A 25,265-nucleotide genomic window follows, 5' to 3' on the forward strand; every position below is an offset into this window, starting at 1 on the left:
TCACAATGTGTCAAGAGCTTTGTACAGGCAATTTTCATAGACATTTCATATCAGTTCCTGAGAACACTAATGTCACATACATAATCACTTTAAAACCTTATAAATGGGGAAATGATTTCTGTGCTGAAATTAAAAGCCAATTTACAGGAAGCCAATGAAATTAGGGCTTCCTGATTTCTTTGTAAAGCAGGCTGCAGAAAGTAATTGCATTGCTATCTTAACTCTGTGATGAGAAGAAGCCATTAACGTGTTGTCCTGATGCCTGCAATATCTCATGTATACTCTAGACAAAAAAAAAAAAATCATGCTCTGACTTCAACAGGATGCAATAAAAGCAGTATGAAAAGGACAAGCTGAGATTTAATTCACGCTGGTCTATTGTCTTGAGTTATCTATGTGTGCTTAGATTAATTAATTTAAATGTAAAGCAAAATGATGTGATATGGCTGGTGAAGATTGGTATTAAAGCTTTTTCTCTCATGTATACACACATTCATTCTTTCTCTCTGTCTCTCGCTCTGTGTTTCTCGTTGCGTGCAGAAGCCATCTGTGCAGCCGAAGCCAGAAGCGGGTCCACCAGACAGTCCTTGGCTTAATGTCTCTCAGTACGCATGCCAAAGACGGACCACACTGAACAATCGTAACAAGATCTTCACTGTAAGTGCACACAAACACACACACTCACACACACACACACACTACACATGGTGAAGAAAGGGTTTCTTCAGCTTGTCGATCACAACATGGTTATTTTCAACCCTGACCCACTTTTAAAATATAAAATATGGCATTTGAAAGTGAATGCTCACATTTATATTCACACTTTCGCAATCTCACACTGTATGTTCTGGATAAAATGGAGAAATGTTCTGCTGAAAATGGAACTTAAACTGGAATATTATTATATTTTAAATATAATGAATGAGCTTAATCAAAAACAAACCTTATGCAGTGCACTCTGTCTACTAGACAGTGATGGCTGGTTGTGATATTAGATGGGAGGCTGAAATCTAATATCTATGAATATCTTGACAATGAAACTTATTAGGGTTGAGCAATGCATTATATCACAAGGTCTCATTGATGGAATAATAAGAATGGAGTGGTGCACATTATTACATACACACTTTAAAGGCACTAAAATACCAAACATGGTAAAAGCTGTAAATCGTTTGTATAAAAGAAACTTGCAGTTCTGTCATCTGTCCTTTTTTGTAGTTTGTACTTTATATATATATATATATATATATATATATATATATATATATATATATATATATATATTTTAATGCTACTCACGTATACAGTATAATCATTACCTGCTCTTTCGAATACCTTTCTGATGTCTGTCGGTCTTTTTGACACATCCATCTCTTTTTTCTCTCGAAGAATTCCTGATCTTTACTGATTGTCTCTGGATGCTTCGTTTCCTGGTGTCTTTTCAATTTGCTTGGTTTCATGCTGTCGTTTGCCAATTTTTCACCACAGAACACACATTCTGGGCGGGACTTGTCTTGACCTTCAATAAAACCAAAATTTAAGTAGGTTTTGTCATAGTGTCTAAACTTTTTCTTCACATCTGATGAAGAATCACCGGATTTTCGTTTCTCTGTCATTTTTCCATTTGGTTTTGATATTGTGCTGAGACGCACATTATCTGAACCGACAACAGCCAATGACAGTCCTTCCAGCTTGGAATGTGAACGCAATTGGCCAGTGTAAAAGAGAATGGTTAATAATATTTTATATAAGAGATAATTGTTTTTTGACTGCCTTATTGTGGGCACATGATTTTTTAAAAATATACAAAAATAATTTTATATAAAACTATTAGTGGAACATTTTATGCATCTTTATTTGACCTCAAATCATATCAGCTCCCGCGACCCTCCTGTGAACTCTGACCCCAGGTTGGGAACCACTGCTTTAAGTTATCGTCCAAAGCCATTTTGGGGACAAGGGGACAATGATTTTTTAAAAATATACAAAAATAATTTTATATAAAACTATTAGTGGAACATTTTATGCATCTTTATTTGACCTCAAATCATATCAGCTCCCGCGACCCTCCTGTGAACTCTGACCCCAGGTTGGGAACCACTGCTTTATCGTCCAAAGCCATTTTGGGGACAAGAAAATGATAGACTAAATAATCTACCTTATTCATGTTCATTACTTCATTGTGCTACTGTATTTCACCTGTGCCTTCTCAGTCACTGCTAATGACATATTATGGATGTGCCAGCAAAGCAGGCTGAAAAATGTCAATCAAAATCTAGGTGTTTCACTCTGTGTAATCACCTGACATGCCTGCTACTGAGACCCTGCATGAGTCTACAGTCTGGGCTAGAAAGAAATCAGCCCCAGCCTCACTTCTTCATGCTATTATATCTAATGTTATATTGCTGTATTTTTTGAAAGGCAGGGAGGCTTACCCCTGCTAGCTCATTTATACCGGCTGCCTGTGTTGCTAAGGTCAATTAGAGTATCACAGACAAACCATAATAGGTCTGAACTTTTTACAATCACATGGGTGTATGATTTAAAACTTTCAGCATGAGGATTATGCCGTTTCACCCCTGCGCTTATCTGATCTGTACCTGCTCAGCAAACATCATCAGGTATTAATGAAAATGCATAACCCGCACTGCTCAGTTGCCTGCAGAGCAAACACCCTTGCAAAGCAAACTGATTCATGAGAATTTATTCAACCTGATAAGAGCAAAAAACTAGATCCTAGATAAGAATCATCTTTTTTTTGTGAGAAAGAAATGTCTGTGACCTTGTCTTGCATGAGTGGATGAAGATTTCGTGCTCGCCGTGTCTCTGAGTGCAGAGTAGTGCATTTGTCTAAAACTGGAAAGAGAACATGAAGACCAAGAATGTGGAGAGGTGAAGAGACAGGCAGCGAAAAGAGAGGGGAGAGAACAGAAAACATTGTAAAGAAAACGAGCAGAGAGAGAGAGAGAGAGAGAGAGAGATGGTAAAAACCAGGACAGGGAGTATGGGAACTAGGCACACAAGAGACTGGATAGAGACAGAAATGAAAGACAAAGACCAGGCAGAGAAGGACGTGCTCAGAAGGGCATTTGAGGCCATGGGTGCAGAAAGCTGGAGGTGAGAGTTGATGTCACCCACAAACACAATTCCATTGCTCTTCCCCAGTGAGCTGCCAATCAACACATGCTCCCCTCCCTGTTGTTGATTTATTCATCTTATGTTTTTTCCTTATCCACTTCCCTTTTATCCACAGACCTTGGGATTTTCTACATCTTTCTTCACACATGAGAACACTGACATGTTCTATAAGCAGCTCTTAGACATGCAGTCTGCATGTGGGTGTTTATGTATGTGAGTATCAAGCTGCAGAGCTGAACAGTTCACTGCTCAGGTTTGGTGCTTGGTTTTTGAGCATTAATGAGCTGGCAATAGGTAATGAGCTTCCATGTAGTTGCCCTTAATCATCAGGGCTGTGCTGGTGCGCTCGCTGCTTAGACTGCAGCCCTGTGATGGTGCTGTGCACTTGATTGAGCAGCAACACGGATGGATCGATCCCTTAACAATCCTGTGGGCTGAGCTCTCTCACACCTCAGCACTTAATCACAGCAGGTTTACACACACACACACACACACACACACACACACACACACACACACACACAAATGTTTGTCTTACTATCCTTGTGAGGACCTTCCATTGGCATAATTAGTAATGCAGCTAATTAACCCTAACCTTAACCTCAGTAACGAAAAGAAAACTGTTTGGCTCTCTTAATTTTTTTTTTTTATAAAAGCTGCAGTATTTTTTTTAAGCCAAACGTCCCCACAAGGTCAAATCTGTCAGAAGTTCCTATAACTGTGGATACATTCTGACTGAACCAAGACATTTATATATATATACACACACATAAAATGCCTCCAAACACAGAGCCACATCCAGACAGTATAGCTCATTTGTGTGTAAACTTTGCCCAGTTTCATTTATTTTCTATTCACTCTCAAGACACTGGGTTTCATGAGACCCACTCTACATTATATTTTTGCAAGCCATTTTGTTCACCTGTGTGTTACAGTTCCCTTTCCCCCTATTTTAATCAGCCAGTGTACACAGAGCCTTTATTCCCCATTGAATATAATGTTGCATTTTTCTTTTCACTAAAAATAAACAGGCATCTTGTTAACGGTATTTTAGCAGAAAAATCTCCCTTGCTGACCTTGTAAAGTGTTACAAGGGAAACATTAAAAATGAAGGATTACATAACCTGACTCTTCCTGTTATGGTCGAGCTCAAACACACTCTGCAAATGCACTTTCAGGCTTACTCATGCTGGGCTCGCCGGAGGAAGGATGCTTTTCAATGGTCCTGTTTTATAGAGGACACCGGACTAGCTGAGCCCATTTAGCTTCCCAGCCAACAAACCTTGAGAGCATTCATCTCAACTGAGCCCTAAACAAACGGCGGTTTTATTCCGCTGCTGTGACAGGCTTTCAGGGAAAACCTGAATAGGAAAAAGACACTCAAGGCAACACACTGTTACCATTCTGAGATCTCGGCTACATTTTGAATGAACATGTTGGGCTGGCAGGTTTCTTAAAGATTCCAGTCATTTTACAGCCGTGAAAGGTGAGAGATAGAAAAGATATTAAAAAAACTCGATAATAACTTTCATTAAAACGTCATTAATAGATGAGCAAATCATTAGTTATTTAGAAATTGATGTTAACAAATGACTTTATATGACACTTCATGTAGTTTCTAACGTGTGTATACAGTACTGTTGGATCATTAATTACTGTGACCAGAAGTAACTTGAAAATTAAGTGTTTATAAATGACAATTCATGTAGCTGCTCATATGCATGATTGTCATATAATGAAAACACTTTTTAATGGCTAGATATTTAGATAAAAGTAAGTGTATGGTTTTTTTTTTAGTATTTGTATAGTTAAACACAGACTTTATGTATCAAGCTAAAAACCTTGTTAACAAATCTGTATTTAGGTCACAATTCAATAGACCTTTTGAAGTACCTAAAGTAACTTGCAAAATTTGTTTACTGTTTTATATGTGTAATTTATTGATATTACACATCATGAGTTAATCAAAAATTAACTACAAAATATTACAAATAAAATTTGATAGAGACCTTGAATTTTATTGAATTAAAACATATGCAGGGGGGCCAGGGGGGCCAGGGGGGCCAGGGGGGGCTTAGTGGTTAGCATGTTTGCCTTGCACCACCAGGCTTGGGGGTTTGAATCCCACCTCCACTGTGTGTGTGTGTTCGTGTGTGTGTGTAGCTTGCATGTTGTTCCCCTGCTTTGGGGGCTTCCTCTGGGTATTCTGGTTTCCTTCCCCTGTCCAAAGACGTGTATTATAGGCATTTCATTGACTGGCATTTCCAGATTGTGTGTGTGATTTTGCCCTGCAATGGGTTGGCACCCCATCCAGAGTGTCTCCCCCCTTGTCCCCTGGGACAGGCTCCAGGCTCCACCACAACCCTATGTAGGATAAGTGGTACAGAGAATGGGTGGATGGATGGAAAACATATGCACTCTTATAATGTTTCACACAATGTACAAGTCACACTCATAGTTACTACGGCAACTAAAGAAAAGAATTAAAGCCAAAACACTCTACTCTAAATCATTTATTTACAAAACATCCGTAACAGTTGCCAATCCCTAACAAATCCTAATTTAGTCTCTCTCTCCTCTCTTCCGCGTAGCATGAAGCCCCTCCTCCGCAGAAAAGCGATTGGTCGTGCGGCACTGCAGCGTCACGACAGCGCCAGGTTCTGATAGGTCGATATACAAAAGCAACGTCACGACGTAACGCGTCACGTGTCGATCTAAGGACACAAACACACCGCATACACTCATCGGAATTATTTGTGCAATCAGGTGTCTACATTAACAAAAAAAACAAAAACAAAACAAAACAAAAAAACTGTAAGGATTAAGCTTTTAAATTTCATTTAAAACCCGGAGAGTATTCTATGTTTGTTCGGTTATTATTTAATTATTATTGTTATTTTTTGCCATAGAAATTATATTTAGTACGTAAATATTGAACATTAGTGTACCCTGTTGTAGCAAAAAAAAAAAAGAAAAGAAAAGGGATTTCCAGCTCTTTTCAGTGAAAACCTTCACTACCCTGTCATGATCAGAATATCACTATAGGACACTTTTCATTGCATTTGTTATAAATTCTATTTAAATTAATTTTAAAAATAACAAGTGCTGCATCTTTGTGCTACAAGTGTAAACACTCACTCACTTTCAGTAAGTGATTATCCTGGTCATAGAGCTGTAGTGGATCTGAAGCCTATCCTGTGAAGGCTGGGCGTGAGGCGAGGACACACTCTGGATGGGACGCCAGTCCATCACAGGGCACCATGCATACTCACACACTCACTCACTGATTCGCACCTAGCCAATCCACCGACTGGCATGTTTTTGGGAGTTGGGAGGAAACCAGAGAACCCGGAGGAAACCCACACTGACATGGGTAGAACATTCATAGAAACTTCTCAGTTGTAAAGAATTAAAATTTCCCTCATCACTTCCAGTGCTTCTGTAGACATGCTTGTGCTCCCCAACCCCTTTCTAAAGTGTAGTCCGTTAATATAACAGACAGCAACAGATGAAAAACACGTTGTAAAATACTCACTTTAGACATATTCACTCTGATAGTTTCTCAGGATGGAGTCTTTAATAAAATTTCTCCACTATAAAACTTTATCTTACTGAACAGCTAGTATAAATTACAGCTCAATCTCAGATTTTCCCCTGGGTTTAATGTTTGCGTCATAAATGGCAATATGATCACATTATTGTATAGTGGATTTATTTACGGAACACTACAGTCATGATATTGCGTTCATTGTGAATATAAAGTGTGAGGCTTTATAATGGTTGTGGCTTTTTATAGCAGCCAGTGTAATTCTGCAGGATTGCACACTTTACTTTCTTTTTCTTTACGAAACAAAGTTATGCGAATGTTGTCTCCTGTTTATTATTCCTACAGTGACGAGCAGAAATCTTCATTGCTTTATTCTCTATCTATAGTGGCTGTACATGCTGGTGGTTCATGAGACAGAGCCTCCTAGTTGACACCCTGACATTCAGTACAATTATGAACACTTCATCTTATGCGAATGTCCACTCATGATACCCTGATGTGCTCACAGATATACACTTGTAGAAGTATAATCAGCCCTAAGCTGGTATCCACTTAGTCATGTCCCTACAGACCCCTGTGGTTCCCAGCACAGCAGGCCTTCGCTCTCTTATCCTCACCATTATCAGGCTCATACACTCATTAACCACCACGGGGGGAGAGTCTGTGTGTGTGTGTGTGTGTGTGTGTGTGTGTGCGTGTGTGTGTATAGACAGATTGTGTTTGAAGGTGACTGTTTATCCTAGAAAAAGAGAATCTATGATGTGTGTGTGTGTGTGTGTGTGTAAGGCATGTCTATTGAGTGTGTATGGCTTGTGTCCTTCTTTGCCCTGTTACTGTGGCTTCTGGGTGCATTAGATATGCTCATTAGAGACTGCTCTAGCAGAATTAAATACATGTTCCCAGTTAAATACTTGTTCCCACAGCTTTTTAAATGAAAAATCTATCTTCTATTATCTTCTGTTCTTAAAATAAACAGCTGATAACTGTCACCCCATCTTCCCCCGGTGTCCACGATGGCTTCAGATTTGATTTAAACCACTTTATACTGGATGTAAGACACAAAACATGACAGACGCTAATGCTATAATGTCGATCTCATGAACATGAATATGCACGTCTTAAAGGAAATACATTGTTTGACTTCCTGTGACTTCATCTTTTATATGCACTACCAGTCAACCACCAGTGGACACACTAGACTGAATTTATATATTTTTCATTGCCTTAAAGACATTTGATAAAGATGTATGGTTGAAATTTATTTGGTAAATGAAGGTAAATGTAAACAGTGAAACAGTGAAGCAATCCCATTGTATAAATATTACTGAAGGAAAAAAATATTTTTGTATTAAAATGACATTGTTTCTCCAAACAAGTCATTTTCATTTAGAAAATTTTCATTTGGAGATACAGACTTAAGCTTTGGGAAAACACCAACTACATTCATCAGAAAATAGCACAGGCAGGCGCAAACAAAAATAAAAAAGGAGTTGAGACTGAAATGAACTGAAGTGATGTTGCTGAGTTTGAGGAACTGTCAGAGCCAGAAATCACAGACCCTACAGACAGTGCTGGCATTTCTACCACAGTTTTTCCTTCCCCCAGTGTTTTCTATTGTTTCTAGGGGCATAGTGGTAGGGAAAGGAACAGAGGAAGGAAGGAAGGAAGAAAGAAAAACCTTGTCAGTTTAGGTCATGCCCACTTTGGGTTTAAATCCAAATACAGACTCTGATACAGATATTTGGAGCAATTGTTGTAGCCAGTAATGAAGATCAAAGATCACTCCGGAGAGCAGAGATTCGAGGCCATAGACTTTATTCTTTCAAAAAAATAAAGCCGTGCGGTTCTCTGCAGAGAAAAGCTCCCTAACTCTTCAGAGGGCCATTCTTATATATATTTACATGAACAAAAACTTCCACATCCAGTTTTTCACAAGACCCAACATTCCCATATATGCTTATGTTAGTGTTTAAGGCAGCCTTTCACACGTAATTTACAGCTTGTTCCTGCTCTCCCCACTTAGCAGGATACCAATGCCTATGTAAGGTCATATAGATCACATTCAGGCCTAGGATACTGATGCCTATGTAAGGTCATATAGATCACATTCAGGCCTAGGATACTGATGCCTATGTAAGGTCATATAGATCACATTCAGGCCTAGGATACTGATGCCTATGTAAGGTCATAAAGATCACTTTCAGGCCTCCGTGTCACCTTGTGCACTATACCGGTTCCATACATCTACAACATTGACGATTACAAGTTATCAAATATGAGTACACATTTCGTGGTTAACATTTTATTGTTACAATAATTCTATATAATCAACAAATACAGCTACAGATAGTAGCATTTATTTTAGTTTAAAAAAAGAAGCAACACCACTAATATACTGTATATCTAAGATATAAAAAGATTTCTCCAAAAACATACTGTTTTCCATTCCTGAAGTGCTGTCATGTTTGCAATCTCTTTTATTTAAAAATGATTCAATCTTTAAGTAATACATTTGAAGTTACATACAATAATTATATATATTGTATATACATACAATAATTATAATAATGAAATATTTCAAATGGCCCAGTTTAACAAGAGAATCCGGTTTCAAGCTCCTTATCCTTGGTGTGTATCTAAAGGCTGTCAACTTGTCTCTCATTTACATTTTATGGTTACCTGTAAGCATTCCCATCAGTCACTCATACGTCTGCTTACTCAAATCTTAGAGCATAGAGTAGAGACATTTCTGACACTGTGAGATGTCAGAATTGATTTAACATCTTGGCAGTTCTAAATGTGTTTGGCCCTCCAAAACTGGAGTCTGACATCCTTGATCTATCATATAGCATTATAGGACAATCCGAACTGAAGTTTGAGCTGAAAATGTAGGAAAAGTATAATCCCTAAGCCCTTCTGCCACTCACACCACCCGATCTTACAAATACACTGCTTATGTCATTTCAATTCACAGCCATTCTGTCAGTTGCTGTCAGCAACTTCTTCCTATCCAAACATAGCGAGCTACTTCCAAATAATCCAAACACATTGCTGTCTTACTGGATATCTAATTAGGCTACCATGTTTTATTTCTGAGCAAAGAGTGAATAATGCTGCCAGCAACATCCTTGCCACCTCAACTTCACTTTCCCGTCACTTCCCTGTCACCTGCTTTGCATTTCTGTGTAATCAGCTCCATCGCCTGTCGAGGTGATTACACTGAGTGAAGAGTAAAGTGTCAAGGTGTTTCAGTGTGTTTTTGCAGGTTTGAACTCATAGCCCCTCAGTAGATATCACCCAAAAGCTGATTATTTTCCAATAACAGCACATCCCAAACAGTGCGATAATGCAAAATTCTGAGCAACCCAAACAACTAAACCCTAACCCTAACCCAGATTTGCGCAAGAGAGTAAGAAAAGGTGAGTGTGTATCTGAGAATGCATGTGTGTGCTTTAGTGTTGGTGTGTGTTTTTCTGTCACCTTAGGGAGAGTCTTATGAACGAGTGGAAAATGACAGGTTCCTCTCCAGTAGTCACAAAGCCGCATGTCACTGTGCGGTCATCCAGAAGATGCCCTGGTAGAGTGGATTGAGGTAGCGTGTGTGAGAGAGAGAGAGAGAGAGAGAGAGAGGGGGGGAGATGAGAAGGGTAGACAGGGAGATGAAATGAGTGTGACCCAGTCTGTGCTTTGATCCCTGTCTGCTTGTAACCACAGATCAGTGCTTAAGAAATACACACGTAACTGACACACATCTCTCTCTGCTCTCTCATCCCTCCTTTGTATTGTTTACCCTCTTATTCACATATTTTTTTCCCTTTCTGCATACTTCTGTATTCATAAACTTATTGTTATTGTTATTTTCCAATAACAGCACATCCTGAAGTCTTTTATTCTTATATCACAGCAATTTGCTAATGCTAAAAAATTTTCATTTGTTAATGAACAAGACATCATGTTTTTTAACAGTTTATAGTTACATATAGTTACATAGAACTTTTTAACAGTTTATAGTTACATATAACATATATCGTGTAACGTCCATGAAACAAGTTGCTTCCTGTTATCACTTATGTATAGCAGCTATAAACATCTCAGCTTGTGATGTTACAGAGACACTGGAAAGCACAGAGACTTTCCTGTGTCAGAAAACGTACAGAGAGACTCCTTCTGTGGAAATGTTAAATAAACCACCCCTTACAGAAAGCTTTTTAAAATTTGCTATTTAAAAATTTGAAAATTTACCATTTACTATTAACCTTTACTATTACACAGATTATGTGGAGTGTCTGCCATACAAGTCCCTGTGAATGAGTTATTACTGTAGAAATGATAATGAATTAAGGTTAGAAAATTAGAACATGTATTTGTATAAACCTGTGATTTGAATTCCAGCCAGTCGGAGAGGTGCCGTTATAGAAAATTAATCAACACCTTCTGACCAACCATATTCGAGCTTATTTGTGCAAAAACAGAAGCTGTTAAAGCTATTATGAGATCATTAAAGCTATTCATGTCATGCTATAGGATGCTCTGGACGTACTGGCAGAGAACTATGAGTTCATTGAGAGTATAGGTCCGTGTCTGGGCTTCCGGAGAGCTGCGTCTGTGCTGAAGAGTCTTCCTGCTCCAGTACGCAGCATCAAAGACATTGAGGGACTTCCCTGCCTGGGACCGGACACCATGGCTGTTATACAGGTGGGGGATTACAGGTCTTTTCCAGTGACCTACATGTTTGTAGCCCATCTTCTCATAGGCGAACATGAAACAAATTGAAAAACCATCAAGCAATTAAATGAACATATATGTTTTGGGTATTTATGGCACCTTAGATCAGGGGTTCTCAAACATTTTCATTCAGAGACTTCTTTCAATGGTTAAAAAAAAAATCACTAACGCCCTTAGGATTGCAGCACATAATAATTCTATGAATATAATAACTACACAGGCAGTATAAAAATTCTACTAATATACTGCATGCATAGTTATTATATTCATATAATTATTCTGTTATTTTAAAGGTTTATAAAAATTATTATTATTATTATTATTATTATTATTATTATTATTATTATTATTATTATTATCATCAACGCATTCCCTAATTTGATTAAATTGAAGTAATAATGTATTACTGCAATTTTTTATTTGAATTTATTATTTTTTATTTTTTAACTTTTGTAGCATTAGATTAGAAGAGAAAACCTACACACTTGAGGGACTGGTATAATTTGAAACCCATTTAATTATTACTTTAATACTTAAATTACAAATAATAACTATCACAACGGTAGTAGATAAGTAGATACTTGATACTGACTGTGATTTCCACCATTATATTATCATTGAAATAATAATAAAATCACAGACTCGTAGCTGAACATCAGAGAATGATAATGAGTCTGCCATATCATCATCAATTATTGAGACACGTTAATGCTGTGACCAACATGCTGACCGTATAAAAGAGGCAGAAAAAACTTCATTCTTACTCATTTCAATATATAGCATTTATACATTTCTCAAGATTTAAGCCCAGTACTGTATTTTCTTTAGAAATTGGAAAAAAGTTCAAATCTACATTTCAGTTTAAGATATTAAATTCTGTATGCTACAATATACAGTTCAAAACACAGCTGGCTAGGTCAACTGTTTCACTACTAATCCACAAATATGGAACTCCCAATATTAAATGTGGGTGCTGAAAATTTTATTTCTATTTTTCAGTTTATCTTGGCAATATAAACACTACTGGATCAATATGAATATCAATAACCTAACAAACAGGTCTTGAGCACTCTCTCCATTCCTGACTCTTTTTGTCTGTATTGATTCACTCCTACTCTGGCTTAGGGCTTCCAGCTGGAGTAAAAAAGGATCAATTCACTGATCAGATCTGGGGTCAGCAGAATAACATTTTCTCAGCTCCTGACTCTGCAGAGCTCTGAACCTCAGATACCCGTTAATACTTTGTTTGGGAATTCACAAAATTTCTTCAATAGCAATAGCATGGAAATGGTTTAAACTTGTAGGGAACTAACTCAACTCAACCTGAGACAAGGTCAGAAAATGTATGTATGTTTGCAGATGTTTACATACTACGTGTACAGTGGCCTCCAAAAGTCTGAGACCACATTGAAAATCTGGCATTTTTTTCATTTGAAATTGGAAATAAACAGAAGGTTTTAGAATTTTGAAATATTTAAAACAAAGAAAGTAAATGTTCAATATCTTGAAAATTTAATATTCAAGATTCTGCACTATTTTTAGGTCCCTTTTTAAATGTAAGCAAATGTGTGATATCGACCATGTTAACTGTTTTTCTTAACTTTTTACAAAAGGTCAGATTTTCCTCATCACTAATCTCCTCTACTGAAGCATGTGTTCAGATGACACTCTGATGGATTTGATTTAAAATGGATCATAAGGTTTTGCACAAACTTGTGGAGTCCATGCCAGCTCGAGTGCACACTGTCATTAAAGCAAAAAGGGGACATAGCAAATACTAAGAAACTCTGAAATTCATGTAAATACTTCAAGGATTCTACTTTTCCCTCAAATTGTTGTCAATAATATAATTTGTAATGAAAATTGTTGTATTATATTAGAAAAGACTGTAAAATAGAAGCATTTTCACTAGTGCTCGCAGACTTTTGGACCCCACTGTATTTATGAAAAGTGTTTTGTATGCGTTCAGAGGGAACAATTCACATTCTGTCACCGGCTCTCCTTTTACAATGCATGAAAAATACTAAAGTACACATTTTTATTTTAAAGTCTTATAATTATAGTTAACTATAAGGTTTTTTTTTTTTTTTTGTAATTCCTATTTTTTTTTGCAGGATATCTTTGAATGTGGATCATCTTCAAAAGTTGAAGAAATATTAACAGATGAGAGATATCAAACTTTGAAGGTTAGTTGCTGAGAAGTAAAGGTAATATTTTCTTTGGAGAGAAAAGAAAGACTGTACTTATTGATGTTTTGAAGGGGGCAGGAGATTGAGGCAGTTGCTCATGCTATACAGTTCAAAACAGAAATTGAAGTTGAAGATTTTCAACTTCTTATTGCCTATGTAATAAGAAAGACAAGGATTGATTTTCATGGCACTCAGTTCATCAGTAAGTCTACTGCATGCTACAGTAATCTCTATAAATAATACATTTAATGAAATTGATCTGTATGTCAAATATCTTTGTGTGTGAGTGCATGAAACCTGACACCATCAAATAATAAAGCACTGAAGCTGTGCAGTCGCTATGCAGTGGATGTTAGTTAAGCAGCAGCATTCTTATAAAATTACAGAAATGCCATGCATTGCTTGGACTGTATGAATAATTATATTTGTGTTTATAATAGATTTTCACCAGTGTGTTTGGAGTTGGACCCAAGACAGCAGAGAAGTGGTATCGCAAAGGCCTGCGTAACCTGGAGCAGATCGTCTCTGACTCCAGCATCCACTTAAACAAGATGCAAATAGCAGGTAGCACATTTACAGTTATTATCACATGTAACAAAAATGGTCGAATAGTAAACGCTAGGATATCAGGTCTGGAGATATTTATGTTTAATTTATTTGTTTCCCAATTTTTTTGGATGGGTGTTTAATTTTTGTCATTTTGTAATTCTGTGTTTTCAAAGATAAATTTTGACCTAAAGGAACATTCACTTTTTTTCTATTTAAAAACGTAAACAGTGGATGTAAACATTTTCCTGCAACTGTAATGAGGCTTTGACATACTGCTGCTTTCTACCTCTACTCACCTGCCATACTTTTAGAATCATTTTTAGATTTTATTTCATGTAATTAATGGATATTAGGACTGCCCCTTGGTCAAAAGCCATCAGCCAATTTTTTAGGGATTGGAGGTTGATCGGCAAAAATGCCATAGCCATTGGGGTCAAGAGACAATAAATGATGCTCCTTTCTGGGTGGAATTGGCTGCCTAATAAGTGTGTGTGAAATCATGTACAGTCCCCTTCCAAAATATTGGAACAACTCGTATTTATCTTTTGATGCCAAACCCAGTCTTCAGTGTATAGCAAAAACAAAAGAATCGGCCTTGCTGTTCCAGTACTTTTGGAGGGGACTGTACAGGGAAGAGTTAGTGCTACAAAATGATTCAGTGGCTTCATGTGTCTTGGCTTACTCGCTGCTTTGCGATAGGGAAAACAACTAAATTCAGTTGAAAAATACAAAGTAAGAGGAGTGCAGGAGATCGGTGTGAGCTTTATTAAGGCCTAAATGGGGGGTCAGAGTACCAGCAGATAAAGTAGTTATAGGCATATCGAAAATGTAAATAAAATACACACATACGGATCAAAAGCAGAAAAACTAGAACATGGAAAACAAGGCTCATTAATTGACAATACTTCACTATGAGACAGAGACACACCAGGGAATGTGTAGACAAACACCAAACAGGTGAGCACAATGAGTAAGAGACCGATGACATGACTGAACCAAAATCAAAATAAAGGCACATGGAGAATTAAGAACAAGTGAAAGCAACACTCACTGTGATAACATGCACACAGAGAGAGGAAATTTGTGGAATTCTTACATAAGATCTAATCAAAACATTCATTTATTGCATAGCTTCATGTAGCTATGAGTGAGGCAATATTTTGCAAGTTTTGCACTGTTTACCTGTTATTTGTTGTTTTATCAATTTTGAAATAATGCCAAATTACTCTAGCAAAAGTGAGTCTTGAAACCATGTCAGACGTGTGATGAATGTCTCTATCAAAGTGCCATTCATCATTTGGCTGTCACTGTGTTAATACTGGCTCTGCCATGTCTCTCTGATTCTCTGCAGGCTGTTGTGTTTGTTCCCGCTTCGTTAAGTTGCCCAAAGCTGTACTGTGTGACTTCATTTCCTTTGCAGCTCTCGTCTGCAGCAATATATGCTTTTTTTTTCTTCTCTGAGACATTTCACTCTTCTCTTGGAGAGATGTGTACAATCCTCTGTATTAAGAAGCTTCACTGACAGGCCATTGGCTGGCTGTAGACATGTTCCACACACAGACCTGGCGCCACATGGGGTTCTCACAGATACAGATGGCTGTGGGTAGATGAGATAGAGAGAGAGAGAGAGAGAGAGAGAGAGGAGCAAAATGCCAAGGCTTTGCAGCTCTCCTGCAGAAACACAATGAGAACACTCTGTCATCAGTCAGGCAGCTAAAAAGGCCAGCTGCCCAAAGGCCAGGCTCGCTTCTGTTATGATGCATTTCAGAGTTATGATCTGATCGTGTTATTGCAGTTATAAAAATGTTAAATTGCCTGACCTGTTACAAACAGGTGGAAAGTTTCAACACTGCATTCTAATTTGGATTTCTAATGGAGGGTTGTGTTGTTAATTGCTGATTGTTATGAAAATCTGTTGTGAGGTGAAAGTTTAATGAGGCTCAGGTTTTTACTGCCACTACACAACTGATTTTAACTAGGCAGCTGGGGTAGTTTTTTTTTTTACACACACAAACACACCCACCCACACACACAGACACACATGCGCACACTCATTTGCAACCTGCTGGCCTATAAACAAGCTTGTTCCTAAACAATTATGCAGATTGAGTTGAGGAACTTTCTGGGAAATATACGGCGTGCCTCAGGTGCGCTGCACAGCACAATATATTGCTTGTTTGCTTGAATAGATCAGAATTTCTCCATTGCATTTTTAGGCTGTGTGAGCATGCAGAATTTGTGATGGAAATGAAATGTACTCCATACTCAAATAGGATGAGACATCTGTAGCTAAAGTCATACCAGTACAGCTTTATACCTGCAGCATGATAGACTGAATGTCAATAATTCAGGTAAATGTGACATTCAATAAATTTTGAGGGACAAATGAGCAGAGCACAGTGTATAATATTAATAAAGAACTGCATATTGATGAAAAAATATTTAGTGGCATTTCAACTGAAATTAATTCAAACATTTGTCTTGCATTAAAATGAATGCATGATATAGCGAAGCTGCTGCTCGTTATGTGCAGAGTGGATTTAGGACTACAGAAGTGGGTATACAGAGAGAGTGCATTAAAGGAGGCATAAGTGGGTACAGATGATAGCTGGGATTAACTGTTCTTGGCTGTAATAGAGGTTAACAGCCCTGAGACATTTTCAGCCACTGAAAAAAAAATAAAAGCACTTAAGTACCAGCTGGAGGAAATGAAAATTACTGGACCTCACCCATAAACTACAATAGACTAAACTTTTGTCTATGATGCTGCCATATACAGGTTTAAAAATGACTGTAGTGCTAATAGGAGATACATAATTAAAATAATTGAAAATGTTTGAGGAGTTAAACAGCTCAATTACGGTTATATCAATCTCTAAAGGAAATGAAGCAACATCGTGTAAACAATCGTGTTTAACACGGCTTAAGTTCTGCTCAGAATCATTTTCCACAGTTTGATTCTGTTGATGTTCATGCACTACATTACAGTATGTTGTATGTTCCATTCCCATGAGAGCTCTCTTTTTTTGGTTCAGTGCACAATACGTTTTTCCTCAGCCATTCATAGTAAAAGAGAAATGCACATAACCCCCATTGCCCGCTGTTTTGGGATGCTGATTTAATTGTACAGTTAACAAGTACTGTTGTTACTTAATTGCTTAATTAATTTTTTTTGTTCCCAGGATTCAAGTATTATGAAGACATCTCAAAGCCAGTAAGCAAAGCTGAGGCTGAGGCTGTGCGTCATATTATAGAGGAGATCGCTGGCTGTTTCAGTCCGGATGTCACTATCACTCTGACTGGAGGCTTCCGCAGGTAAGTTAAACAACACATCAAATTATTTTACATAATTTACCTTAGCAGTTGCCTCTTCAGTAATGGACTTCTACTATGCACTGTTAAAACCTACTGGAACAAAGAGCTCGGGACAAATAAGAAATGCTTTAACAATTTTTAAACAAAATATTTGAACAAAAAAGCCTGATTATGAGAGGTGAGCATGAACAAAACAGTGAGATCATAGAAGTAGAAAGCTTAGGGCTGTGTTCAGACTTGAGTTGTGTGCACACAGTGAGGATTTAATACTGAAATCAGTCACATTGGTGTTCAAACCTCTCTGAACTACTCTATAGTTACATCTGACTTGCACTGATGGGGTGGAGTTTCTGAAAACAGAGATGTGTCTAGGTTATGTGTTATTCTGACCTTGAACTTGGGTCCATTTTTTGGATACAGTATCAGAGTAGCACTACGTACACTGGCACTGCCTTACATTCTAAACACATTCAGTGAAAACACATTTGTGTACAAGTTTAGGAATGGCATTCAGGGGCAATATTAAACACCTATATGACATTATGAATTAATTAATCGTATGAATGTTATCATTTTAAGACTCTAAATAGCATAATGAAAGAATGACAAATGTACATTCTCCCAACACATTATGATTTCATAACCTTAGTTTTGGGTCTCATTGTCACATTAAGTTATACACACGATTATGAGAGCACACGAAATAACAAATACAAATGAATTGTTCATGACTGGTTCACGTCTGTGTGTTCATTCCTGTCTAAGCTTCATGCTTTCTTCCACTGTTGGTACAAAATATTAGGTTATTTCTGGTTCATTATACAAAAATTAGGATGTGCTATATCAAGTACTTTATAGGCTTGCAGCCAATTCATGTGGGTGGAATTCATTTAGTAAAATCGAGGAATTTGCGGTGATTGCATGATTAATGTAATTTATCACGACAAGGATCCTTTCCCTATCGTGATCCTAACAGTCAGCCTTAATATATTCACAATATATTAGACTGCTATTAGATGCTTATTTAAATCTTTACATTCTCCCCATACATATATTATCTATTAGTGTGAACTGTGTTTTTATTATCTCATTAGGCTACATCATATTGCAATTGTCAGAAAAAGAAAAAAATCTACTTTCTGTCTGTATTTTCTATCCCCTAATTTTTGGACTTGTGCATGTTTTTAAAAACAGTAATCTAGACACAATTGAAAACTCCTAGATCTCTACACAAGAAAAATCTAGCAACCCTGGTAAGCCCAGTCTGAATGCAGAGAACCATTTCTGCTGAAACATTGGCATAACTTTTGAACTTATGTTGCTGGAATAAGTTGCCAGTTCTGAATACGGCCCATAGTCTTTAAACCAGAAAGTGTTGGACAAGGACTATCTTAAACACAGAACCCAAATGAATGTTAACTTGAGGAATACTGCATAGAGAATATTGAATAGGTTAAACTCACTAAACCATACAGAAATCACACAATCAACATGACTAGAAATACTGGGAACATGTTCATGGACGTACTAGGAAATGGCAGTGTGAGAGCATATGGAAGTTCAGTGATATGTGATGGCTGGTGTGTAGCGTTTGTTGCTTTATGATGACTGGTGTGTAGTGTTTGTTGCTGTGTGATGACTGGTGTGTATTGTTTGTTGCTGTGTGATGACTGGTGTGTAGCATTTATTGCTGTGTGATGACTGGTGTGTATTGTTTGTTGCTGTGTGATGACTGGTGTGTAGTGTGTGTTGCTGTGTGATGACTGGTATGTAACGTTTGTTGCTGTGTGATGACTGGTGTGTAGTGTTTGTTGCTGTGTGATGACTGGTGTGTAACGTTTGTTGCTGTGTTATGAGTGGTGTGTAGCGTTTGTTGCTGTGTGATGACTGGTGTGTAACGTTTGTTGCTGTGTTATGAGTGGTGTGTAGCGTTTGTTGCTTTATGTTGACCGGTGTGTAGCGTTTGTTGCTGTGTTATGAGTGGTGTGTAGCGTTTGTTGCTTTATGTTGACTGGTGTGTAGCGTTTGTTGCTGTGTTATGAGTGGTGTGTAGCGTTTGTTGCTTTATGTTGACTGGTGTGTAGCGTTTGTTGCTGTGATATGACTGGTGTGTAGCGTTTGTTGCTTTATGTTGACTGGTGTGTAGCGTTTGTTGCTTTATGATGACTGGTGTGTAGATTTTGTTGCTTTATGATGACTGGTGTGTAGATTTCGTTGCTTTATGATGACTGGTGTGTAGCGTTTGTTGCTGTGTGATGACTGGTGTGTAGCGTTTGTTTATAAAAAGCCCTTAATTATTTAGGAAACTTTTAGGTGTTATTATTCAGGCAAGATGTAGTGTTGGTCTGGTGAGGCATACAGAGCCTTGGAGTTTGTTATACATACTCCATTTTAACAGCTTTCAGCTCACACACAGTTGGATTAGATTAAATCTAGCTTTATTGGAGATCATTTGTCTTAGGTGGATTTCAGATGGCTTCTGCTTGAGAAAAAGTAAAGATATATTTCTGAGAAATGATTCAAGTTAAAGTAGTAAAGAGAACTACTCAAGCATGAAATATTACAAAATCAAAACTAGAGAAAATATGGTTTTTCATACATTAAGGAGAAAAAGCTACCTTGACACACACGTAACAGCATCTGCCATCTTCTTTGTGCAAACATGCTTTTTAATATATCCTTGAAAGCAAAGTTTAAAAGAAAGTTTTTTCTTCTTTATCTGAATGACTGGTGATGGCCGTTTCCCCTGAACTCCAGTGCAGAGGTGTGAACTAAACACAGAGCCATGATACTCTACACACAGAAACCTAACAGTGTCCTGACTAATCTTATAACAGACTTGCAGTGAACATCAGTGTACTGCGTGAAAGGGTTAACTGAGTAAAGCAATGTCACTCCACTGCGATCTTCGGTGGTAGCTGATGCTAGTCAGCTAGCTAACATCAAATAACTTGCCAATTTATGGAAAGGATTTTAAAATAATAAACTTAAACTGCAGTAAAGAGAATGATTCAGTAAATCATGGATTGATATCCATGATTGATACAGATGATATTGCTGACACTGTATACATACAATATCAAATAGTTTCTACTTTGTTATGCTAAACCTCTGTTAACCTGAAATTACTGTGCATGGCAACCAGACTATGTCTGTGCTGGTCAGCCCTGATATTTGAAAATATCAGTGGATGGAGTGGGTAGCTGGAACAGAAAATTGAGGAGTGTATGAGGTGCACAGAAACCCAACCTACTTTTGGCCAGTCAGCATGAGTCAGAATATATCAAACTGGTACTTATCTTTTTCCCCTGAACACTGGATGTAGCCTAGTGTGTTCCAGTCAACAGCTTAAATCTGATTGGATCCTGTCAATCAGAATAGAAGTAGGAAATAGGTACAGGACGTAGATGTCATTTTTGTGTATGCTAATAAATTATAAACTGATTGAGACCAAATCTGACATACATCCTCTGAACACTTTATTAGGAACACTATACTAATACCTCCCTTTGCTCTCAAAACAGCCTCAAATCTTCGTGGCATGGATTCCACAAGATGTTTTAAACATTCCTTTGAGATTCTGGTCCATGTTGACATGATTGCATCACACATTTCCTGCAGATTTTTCAGGTGCACGTTCATGCTGAGAATCTCCAGTTCTATCATGTCCCAAAGGTGTTCTACTGGATTCAGATCCGGTGACTTGGAAGGCCACTGAAGAACACTGAACTCACTGTCATGTTCATGAAACCAGTTTGAGATGACTTTTGCTTTGTGACATGGTGCATTATCATGCTGGAAGTAGCCATTAGAATATGGATAAATTGTGGCCATGAAGGGATGCACATGGTCAGCAACAACACTCAAATTGGCTGTAGCATTCAAGTGATGATTGATTGGTGTTAACGGGCCCAAAGTGTGCCAAGAAAACATTCCCCACACCATTACACCACCTCCACCAGTCTAGACTGTTGACACAAGGCAGGTTGGGCCCATGAATTCATGCTGCTGGTGCCAAACTCTGACCCTACCTTCTGTGTGTCGAGAGTCATCAGACCAGGCTACGTTTTTCCAGTCTTAAGCTGGAAAGCTTTCTGTTCTTGGCTGACAGAAATGGAACCTGACGTGGTCTTCTGCTGTTGTAGCCCATCTGCCTCAAGGTTCGACATGTTGTACATTCTGAGATGCTTTTCTGCTCACCACAATTGTACAGAGTGGTTATCTGAGTTACTGTAGCCTTTCTGTCAGCTCGAACCAGTCTGACCATTCTCCGTTCCCTCATCAACAACGTGTTTCCATCTGCAGGACTTCCACTCACTGGATGATTTTCTTTATTGCACCATTCTGATGATTGATGTGAACATTACTCAAAGTTGCTGGCCCATATCTGCATGATTTTATGCATTACACTGCTGCCACATGATTAGCTGCTTAGATAGTTGCATTAATGGGTAGGTGTACAGCTGTTCCTAGTAAAGTGCTCTGTATACTATAAGTGCTTAATTTGGTTTGAATTAGCTCCTGATGGAGCTTATCTAATTGGTGTTCCTCTTTCGGCTGTTCCCGTTAGGGGGCGCCACAGCAGATCATTGGTCTGCGTATTTTGATTTGGCATAGTTTTTACACCGGATGATTAATTTGCTAAATTTGTTGCTCAGTTTAAAAGAGATAAATGGTAAAGGTGACTACATACAAAAGTCCTTAGGCAGAGCATTTATGCAAAAACATGTACATATCTTTCTAAAATATACAGGAAAACAAGAAGACAGAGGTGCAGACAACAACAGCTGCAAGCTTTGGCAACTCTAAATATGTTTTTCTCTTTTCATCTCCTAGAAACAGAAAAGCATGTTTGTGTGTGAGTTTGGTGTGTTCAGTTTGGTTCAGTAACATGTCAGCTAATGTGTTGATCCCTAGTTGTTAGTGTGTGATCTTTAGTTGTTAAATATTTGTTCCCCAGTTTCTCAGTTGATAAAATAGTCTAAAAAGGAATTAGAAGGAAAGTGTGATATTCTATTAGGATTGTCAAAGTTCTATAATATATCCAAGTAGCCTTTAACCACAACTTTTCAAACTTTTCAAACCATAACCTTAGAAACTTCTGTACTAATGTGCATTAATAATTGAGAGCAGACCCAGGTTAGGTGGGGATGAAGCCCTAGGGACTGAGCTCAGAGGGGGCCCCTGGTTGGCAGTCATTTGTGTAAGCTCAGCATGACTGACAAGTAGCCTAGTTATAGGGCGAGAAAGCGGGAATACAAACAAAGAACTACATATGTAGTATATACCTACTGATATTGATCTGCTTTCTGCACATAGCAAGATTTTTGAATCTGTGAAATATTTTTCCAAATGTGGTTAGACAACCTCACATCAGGAGAGCGCTTTTCCTTTAATAGAAAAAATTGCATGCAGTCTGCTATTGGATAGGAGAGACTGAGCCACCTGACACACATGTCCCTGGAATATGTCATGGTTAGAGATATGAATTACCAAAGATTTCACCTCTTGTAAGGCCAGGAAGAAGCATCTAATGGTAAGATGCTCTAAAGCACATGTGTCAAACTCAAGGCCCCTAGTTTCATTCAGCCCATGTGAACTGTAAAAAAATAAAATAAAATAATAAAATATTGAAATGGCCCGTAGCACACTACTACTGAACATTTTCACACTATCTAGCATTCACAGCAGATTTACACCTTCAGCAACCACCCGTGTTCTGCACATGCCACTGTACCACACTGTTTCATCTCACAGCGCTGAAACCTGGGTTAAAATCAACACCTACCTGCTGCATCTGATGCAAGTCAGCCCCTCGTCTAAAAATGACTTAGATACACAGATTTTGGCAGTGGCCACTGCCATTTAAGAGGGATGAGGAAATATAGTAAATAAAATCACTGTGTACTCTGTACAATTCAGATGAGAAGTGTAATGTGTAATGTGAGAAGTGTAATTTTGATTGGAAGATGGCACGAATTTGTTGTTTTAATCATTTGGTGCATGGACTATTGTCAACCAGTTTTTCTCTAAAATAAAATAAAATTAAATAAAACTTTGTTAGTAATAGCAGAACATGCGGTCTCAATCATTTGATGGGAGGTGAAATATGAAATGACGACTTTCTAGAATTTTTATGAACATCACAGCGCAGTTACTGTGCAAAACAATGTTATACAGTACATACAGCTGAATAGTTTGTTATACCTTTTTGTAGTTACTTACTGTAGTTTCAGAGCCTAGGTGATTGATGTTAAGTGGTCGAATAGTTAGAAATGCTGATGTGGCCCTGCTTTAAATGCACTTTTTAACTGACGCCTGTGATGCTGTAAATGTAAATATTGTAAACAGTGTTGCTCTGAATTCATATTCGTGTTTAGTAGACCTGTTTTCACAGTTCTGGGTTACAAAAGTGGAAGCGTGATTAGTAGCATTTCAAAACTTTTGGTGAGATAGTGAACAGTGCCAGCAAATACAGCTCGCAATCACTGCAGTATCCCTAAATTCAAGCAAACATCCTAACTTGGTTGGTGTCCTGTAGCCTATATTTTTATATCTACCCACGTGTATGTGTGTGCCTGAAATTTAGACTTTTTAAATAAGATAGGGAACCAAGATGGATTAGAGGTGCCCTTGGTGTTAACTTAGGCCCAGGGTCCTGTGTGGTCTTAATCCAGGCTAAGAATAAGAGTATGGTGTCCCATTGTGTCCCTGATTATTCTATGTACACATGATTATGTTTATTCAAGACCATAAGGAATCATCTAACATTCTAGGTGCCAGCGAATTTAGTTTATAATGACCTGGTTGAGGGGGGCACAGTGGCTTAGTGGTTATCACATTTGCATTGCACCTCCAGGGTTAGGGGTTTGATTCCTGCCTCCGCCTTGTGTGTGTGTGTGGAGTTTGCATGTTATCCCTGTGCTTCGGGGCTTTCCTCCCCAGTCTAAAGACGTATTTTAGGCTGATTGGTGTCTCTAAATTGTCTATAGTGTGTGTGTGTGTGATTGTGCCCTGTGATGTATTGGCACCCCATCCAGGGTGTACCATGACCCAAGTCCCCTGGGATAGGCTCCCCGTGACCCTGTGTAGGATAAGCGATACTGAAAATGGATGGATGGATGAACTGGCTGCTCAGAAGCGGAGTGATCTAATAAGCCTTAAGCTCAACACTACATGGCAGGATTTTAAATCTAAGCTGGGATTTTAAATCTAATCACATCGGCATTGTGATCAATAGTGGTTTCACTGACTACACCACTTACAGGGTTCTAGCTCTGGTATGAATAAATGTAAAGGCCTTAATTTTCAGATCAACAGAAAATGAAAAATATAAAATGCATTGGCAAAACTTTAGTATGGGGGGGGGGGGGGGCGGGTCACATATTTGAGATTAAATCATAGCTAATAAATGTGTATAAGTAGCAAATACAGCATTATAGAAAACAGTGCTTTAGTTAGTATTCTCATATTCTTACCTTATGATGTAGTGTCACTTGCTTCTATGTAATGACTACTTTTTTTTAGAGGCAAATTAAAAATTATTTATTAAAATAATTGTAACACTAAAATTGGGCTCACAATCCATTGCCTCAACACAAGACGTACACTGTATGGGCAAAAGTATGTGGACACCTGACCATCACACCGACATGTGCTTGTTGAAGATCCTATTTAAAACCCTGAGCATTAATGTGGAGTTAGCCCCCTCTTCGCTGCTATAACACCCTCCACTCTTCTGGGAAGGCTTTGCACAAGATTTTGAAATGTTGCTGAGGTGATTTGTGCTCATTCAGGCACAA

The 25,265-nt window shown here is 38.0% G+C and overlaps 1 protein-coding gene across 2 annotated transcripts in view; it reads left to right on the forward strand.

Annotated features, from left to right (window-relative positions):
• Window positions 1–25,265, forward strand: part of dntt (deoxynucleotidyltransferase, terminal) — a 109,044-nt gene that overhangs the window by 13,525 nt on the left and 70,254 nt on the right. For both annotated transcript variants that reach the window (XM_026934595.3, XM_026934587.3), the window contains exons 3-7: window positions 541–657; window positions 11,210–11,380; window positions 13,525–13,596; window positions 14,040–14,163; window positions 17,331–17,463. In XM_026934595.3, the coding sequence (XP_026790396.1) occupies window positions 541–657; window positions 11,210–11,380; window positions 13,525–13,596; window positions 14,040–14,163; window positions 17,331–17,463 (617 nt within the window). The remainder of the gene's footprint in view (window positions 1–540; window positions 658–11,209; window positions 11,381–13,524; window positions 13,597–14,039; window positions 14,164–17,330; window positions 17,464–25,265) is intronic.

The sequence above is a fragment of the Pangasianodon hypophthalmus genome, chromosome 3 (assembly GCF_027358585.1).
Source record: "Pangasianodon hypophthalmus isolate fPanHyp1 chromosome 3, fPanHyp1.pri, whole genome shotgun sequence".
Lineage (NCBI taxonomy): Eukaryota > Metazoa > Chordata > Actinopteri > Siluriformes > Pangasiidae > Pangasianodon > Pangasianodon hypophthalmus.